The sequence below is a fragment of the Macadamia integrifolia genome, chromosome 10, assembly GCF_013358625.1.
Source record: "Macadamia integrifolia cultivar HAES 741 chromosome 10, SCU_Mint_v3, whole genome shotgun sequence".
In the NCBI taxonomy this organism is placed as follows: domain Eukaryota; kingdom Viridiplantae; phylum Streptophyta; class Magnoliopsida; order Proteales; family Proteaceae; genus Macadamia; species Macadamia integrifolia.
The window spans coordinates 27,294,611-27,301,125 of NC_056566.1; the positions used below are offsets into that span (position 1 = coordinate 27,294,611).

Genomic DNA, 6,515 nt, shown 5'->3' on the forward strand with positions numbered 1-6,515 from the left:
TACCTACTTCACATGTCTTGTTAATTGATAATGCTGTCTCATCTATAGAGTCACCTATATTTCTTGTCAAAAAATTGAAGATCTCTATTGTGTCTACAAATTGTAATTGCTTATGATGTATAAAAGTCTATTTTATTTGTGATGATTATATATAATTTTTCATATTTTAATTAATATAATGGGATCATAGTACCATTCATGAGCCTTCTCAAATTGATCTTAGTTATTATTTACATTTATGGAATCAATCATGCATCCTTGATGAATATAAGGGACATCGGTTCGGGTTCATTAGCAAGCTTAACTTTTAGAGAGGCTTCGGAAGTGACCTCCTTTCTATGTATCCCTAGGGTGACGAACACTATTACCAATTCTCTAGCTCAGCAAACCTTGTCTATGGTAAGAAAGACAGATTGACCATCTCCTCTGTCGACTTATGCAATAAAAAAATATAATAATAATAAAATAATAATAATGGGCGAGTGGTAGCAGTACGTATGTATTGCAATCTTATTTTCATTTTCTTTAAATAAAAACCGTCCATTTAATAATAATTAATGTAACCTGTCAAATAATTTTCTATATTGTAACCGGTTCCAATTTTTAGGGTGGAAAGATCATGTCATTCTTATCTTTATGTGATGGTCACAGAATGAGTGAGGGACGGCCTCACTTGGTACGTAACAGCCCCAACTTTTTCTCTTCCAAATAATCAGAAAGAGTAAGATAATGATAGTTGGTCTCTCCCTCTCTGCAACCTTCTTTTTTTTTTTTCTCTCCATCAATGGTTTCTCTCCAGAACTAGCCTCATTTATGTACACGATCCGTCTCCATCTCGCTAATTTTTTTATTTTCTCAACACAATGCCAGTTTACACATGCCAATTCACACAAATTGGGTCAAAGCAATCCATGGAAACAAAAGATAGAACATAGGAGCAGTGAGGATGTATAGCCTTGCACCTATCAATTTAGTTCCATCTCTATCGATACACTCATGTCTATTTCTTCCGTTACCATCCTTCATAATCGCACGGCTCTTCCCAGTTGCAGCAATTTCCTCCTCTGCTATGTCGCTTCTCGTACTTCCCATTTCGGTTTCGTCTCCATTGCAGCTCGACAAAACCCTAATAGTTACAGGAAGCAGCCGCCCCGCAAGAACCTCCTCAGAGCAAAGGGTAGTGTAAGGGAATTATCATCTCTATCTCCTCTTCTTTCTTTGGAGAATCGCCTGTTCTCATGCCGAACCAGGCCATCGGAATGTTGCTGCTGCCCATGCCAATTTCACGAGAGTTATCGTCGAGTCAGCCGGTCCAACTCTTGAAAATGCTAGCGAACCTGAGGAACCGGCCGTTGGAGTTGAATTGCTATGCGTGGTTAGGGGTCTTTTCAAAAAGGATCAAGAGGAAGGTTTTGGTTGGGGATAAGGTGTTAGTAGGGTCCATCGATTGGGTGGACCTTATAGGGATGATCGAAAATGTTTACTATAGAAGTTCGGAAATCCTCGATCCTCCAGTCGCTGATGTTGATCATTCGTTGGTGCTTTTCTCAATGGAGCAGCCGAAGCTTGAGGCATTCTCACTCACCAGGTTTTTGGTCGAGGCTGAGTTGGTTGGGATTCCTCACGCTCGTTCTTAACAAATTGGATCTAGTCAATGAAGTTGGATCTTGTCGAGATGAGGTTTCGGAGTTGGCTCCCTTGCAAGACTTAATCTGCCATGTTCCCTTTCAGATTCAGACATTCCCAAGAATCAGATCAGTTTCTTCGCCCTAATAATTCCTCCTAACCTGTTTGAGAGAGGATTTGAAGATTCACAATCTTACAATCTCTTAACTACGAGATCAGAACTTCCATATCAAAAGTTTTCAGGGACAATCAGAAATCTATACACAAGAGGAGAGAAAGAGAGGTTTGGTCGAAATATGAGGGGGCGTAGATTCACACAGAGAGGAGAGCTTTAGAGAGAGAGAGAGAGAGAGAGAAAGAGAAAGAGAGAGAAGAATTAGGGATGACTTGCTGTCACCGTCACAGGCCGTGTTCGATAAAAGGAGAGAAAAACGTTTCAATGATTCCGATCATTTGTGGTTAAATCCACGGTTATCTATGAAAAACGTTTTGAAAACATTGTTTACACGTACGTTCCGCGACGTTTTTTTGCCATAGTAATAATAATAATGATAATTAAAGTTTTGATTTGGATCGATTGAATAAAGCAAGTTCAAACCAAACCCTAACCCTTGGTTGGACCAATACAAAACAGCAAAACTACTGCCGCTCCAGAGAATTGTCCATCTTCTAGTTCTAGCTAGTTCATCACAGAAGCACGAAGTAGAGGCAACATCCATGGCGGAGCTAAAGCTATCAGAGAGCAAAGACCTTACTCGAATAGAGCGGATAGGTGCACATTCTCACATTCGCGGACTAGGGTTGGACTCAGCCCTAGAGCCAAGGGCCGTGTCGGAGGGCATGGTTGGACAAGCCCCCGCACGCAAGGCCGCGGGTGTGATCCTCCAGATGATCAAAGAAGGAAAAATCGCCGGTCGAGCTGTCCTCCTTGCCGGGCAGCCCGGCACCGGAAAGACTGCCATTGCCATGGGCATGGCAAAGTCCCTTGGCCAAGAAACCCCCTTTGCTATGTTGGCTGGCAGCGAGCTATTCTCCCTCGAGATGTCCAAGACCGAAGCCCTAATGCAGGCCTTCCGTAAAGCTATAGGCGTACGGATCAAGGAGGAGACCGAGGTCATCGAAGGAGAGGTCGTTGAAATCCAGATTGATCGCCCCGCTGTTTCTGGTGCTGCTTCGAAGACTGGCAAGTTGACCCTGAAGACGACGGAGATGGAGACCGTGTACGATCTTGGAGCAAAGATGATTGAGGCTCTGGGTAAGGAGAAAGTTCAGAGTGGAGATGTCATTGTTATTGATAAGGCTTCTGGGAAGATTACAAAGCTTGGCAGATCATTTGCTAGGTCCAGGGATTACGATGCCATGGGTCCACAGACTAAGTTCGTGCAGTGCCCTGATGGGGAGTTGCAGAAGAGGAAGGAGGTCGTGCACTCCGTCACACTTCATGAGATTGATGTTATCAATAGCAGGTAGGCTCGCTGCAGTTTTTTACTCTCTCGATTACTAAACTATGTTATTATGACGATAACATTGTTATAACTAACAGTCCATTTTACTATTTTAGCTATTGCATCTGTACTAATAAGTAGTATTTGTTATGCTTTATTGATTATCAACACCAATAATGAGTTTATATATACCTGTTACCATTTAAAAGAGTAATTTATCAATGGGTGGTTCCATTTTCAGTAATGCATCTGGAGATGAGTTGGTAATAGTTGGGCCTTGAAGGTTCAGCTTTATGTTGCACCCCATTTCTGGGTTCTAATTGTATCTTTGTTGTATTTCTTGCTGTATCTTTTGTTTCATTTCCTCGTTTATCTGATGTATTCCTGCTTTCAGTTTTTTTTTCTTTTACTGTAAATGTTTGGTGATTTCAGTTGAAATTGGTTAAAATGATATTTTAGATGATTTTCATATCAGGACCAAAGTATGACTTGATCTTACTTAGAGTTCATGAATCAGACTAACAAAATTTTATTCCCGCCACCAATGGTCATATTTACCTCAATTCAAATGAGGAAAGATAGGGAAAGTAGAGGAACTTTCTCAGTCATTCATTTTCCTATGAAATGCAAGCATGACCACATCCACTGTCAGATTTTGGGATTCTCACACCAGGGCCTCTTTAAAAACAAAACAAAACAACTCAGCATTTTCCCAACTGAATGGGGTCAGCTACATGGATCTGTCAAAGAAAAAGATAAAAGAAAGAAGAGGCAAAAGGGGAAAAGATAAAGAAAAGAAGTGAAACAAGGCAATGTAACACCACCAGGTCATCCCACCTAAATGCAATCGACAACATGGATCTTTGCCCTTCAAACAGCTTTGCTTGATGTCATACTACTGTCAAGACCTAGCTTCTGCATGTCTTTCCTTAATTCTTACCAACTCATCAATGGCCATTTTAGGCCTGTCCCTAGCTCTTCTATGTCCTTCCCACTGGATCTGATCACTACTCCGTACTGGAGCATCTCAAGGCCTTCTCTGAACATGGAGCTTGTCTTGAATTGGGGCATGATGTAGATAAGTCACTTGGGCTTATTTTATTGCAAATAAGCCTTGGGTTGTGTTATATATGTGTTGGGTTTTTGATCCCATAGGTTTTCTTTGAAATGGACCACTTTAATGGGCCTAAAATATGGGTAGAAGGTAGAAAAATGGGGTTTAATTAATTAGTCTAGTTAGTTGCTATTTAATTCAATAACGGCCCATTAGGCCATTGGTCGGTTATAAAGTCCTATATGGACTATTAGTTAGTTAGTCTTATTCCATGTTGGAGTCATAAAGTCAAGTCCTAGTCCTATTTTGAATTCCTAGTTGTAGTAGGAGTGTCTAATCCTATTGGGAAACTAGCTCTTAGTTGTAGTAGGAGTGTTTAGTCCTATTAGGAAACTAGCTCCTAGTAGTAGTTTGATTGTTATTTTGCCCTCTATAAATAGAGGAGCCTATGTACTTATAATTCCAGATTTGAATGAATGAATTATTGAGTGATTACTCTTTAGCTAAAAAACTATTATTGAGAGGTGAGATGCCTAAACCTTTGAGGGATGTGATACCTAAAACCTGAGGGGTGAGATACCCATTCCTTTATTCTCTTTCACCCTTTTCAATCCTCCATCGATTCTTCTTTTTCTATTTTTATTTTCTATTTATTATTCTTAGAAGCTCAGACTTGTTAAAGCATACAAAATCAGAATCAGTCAGCCAAAGAGTTCTTATTCTTGAAGCCAATCAACCTTCATTGCTGCCCAAGTTTGAGATATGATCTGCAAATCCTTTGGAGGATTGGTTGATGGAGAACCTTTAGGGAAGGGAGGGGAAATCAGAGTAGAGAAGGGAAAAGGAGGATCACACTCACACATTCATTCAATAATCAAATTGCTCTCTAAATCTTCAATCGATTACAACCAATATATAGGAAAATAAGAACATGAAATTAGAAACTTAACTGAAATGGAAAGTAGCCTAAACTAGGAAACAACTATAAAAAGGAAACCAAAGCAAGGAAATAAATCCTACTCCTATGTTCAAGTCTGGAAAATAAAAGCATGAAATAAAATACTAAGTAAACTACTAATTTTATTTCCAACCCTTGTTGGACCAAAACCCTGGGCTGGACCGGTTCTTCTTGGCTCTTGGCTTCCAAAGCCGGTCATGCTGGTCCAACCAAGAAAGGGCAGCCGTATCTGCATCATTGGTTCTATACTCTAAGAAGATCGATTGATCCTCTCTTGAAGGTTATCTGAAGAAGACAAGTTGTTGTTTCTACAGAATTTTTCACATTCTCTCTCCTAGGTCTAAAAATCAAGAAAGTGCATAACTCCATGACCAGCCGTCAGAAGCCCTTCATATATGGGGGTTTTTGTACCCTCCTTAGGGACTATCTACACCCAAAAGTGCAGCTCAATCAGACTCTCACAGACTTGGCCGCACCTTTCTCTCTCCAGCTCTATAGAAGGTCTTTCTCTTTCCTATCGGGTTAGGTTTTAGACTGGTTTTGCTCCTATATGGGTATTGTATCCTTGGGGGTTTATTTGATGGTATTATTTATTTGTTTCTTGCTCCTATTTGTATTGTTTGGGGTTATAAACTGCGGAGTTAGTTAGTTATAATCTACTCTTGCATTAGGGCCACTCCAAACTAAGCTCTTACTCTATTATTCCTCACGACAAGTCACCATCCAACAAGAGAATCCCGAGGTAGGTTCGAAACAGGGATGTGGATCATCATAGAAGTCATGAAGAAGACAAGCGGATGCAAAATCACCGGAGGACATCTATCTCTCCTAGTTTTGTTGCACATTCGTCTCAACATCCGCATCTTTGCTACACTCATCTTATCTGTGTTATGCTTCTTGACTACCCAACATTCCGCTCCATGCAACATAGCAGGCCTTACGATAGTCCTGTAGAACTTTCCTTTAAGCTTGAGAGGAATACGTCGATTGCACAACACTCCAGAAGTACCTCTCCACACCAGGGCCTCTTTATCATTGAAAAATGGTATTTTGGCATTGAAAACCCATTAAACACAATCTTGTGATTGCTTTTACTTTAGAAGCAATTTTGAATATGTAAGACCTTGGTTGTTGATACTTGATAGTAAATATGCTCAAAGCTTCCAGCTGTGCACCCTCTATGCACCACTTACCTGTAGAAAGAGAATTGTGGTGAAGAGGTGAAGGTATGAAAAGGCATTGTCACCTCTTACCTAATAATATACTTGAAGATGTCCAACTAGTAACATTCCTGCCTAGATCGATCAACTAATCATACCAACAGGATTGTATCCATTGATAAGTTGTGAAGAGTTCAACGATAGAAAATGTCGTAACCATCCCATCAAATAAGTGGATAATTTGTTAACTATGAAAGGTAACCCTGTTGGCC

The 6,515-nt window shown here is 40.3% G+C and overlaps 1 protein-coding gene across 1 annotated transcript; it reads left to right on the plus strand.

Annotated features, from left to right (window-relative positions):
- The first annotated feature begins 874 nt into the window (after nucleotides 1–874).
- On the plus strand, nucleotides 875–3,113 carry LOC122091011 (ruvB-like 2). Its single transcript, XM_042660813.1, has one exon. It carries the CDS (start codon nucleotides 2,344–2,346, stop codon nucleotides 3,094–3,096), a length of 753 nt encoding a protein of 250 aa, XP_042516747.1. The 5' UTR covers nucleotides 875–2,343; the 3' UTR covers nucleotides 3,097–3,113.
- The last annotated feature ends 3,402 nt before the right edge of the window (nucleotides 3,114–6,515 follow it).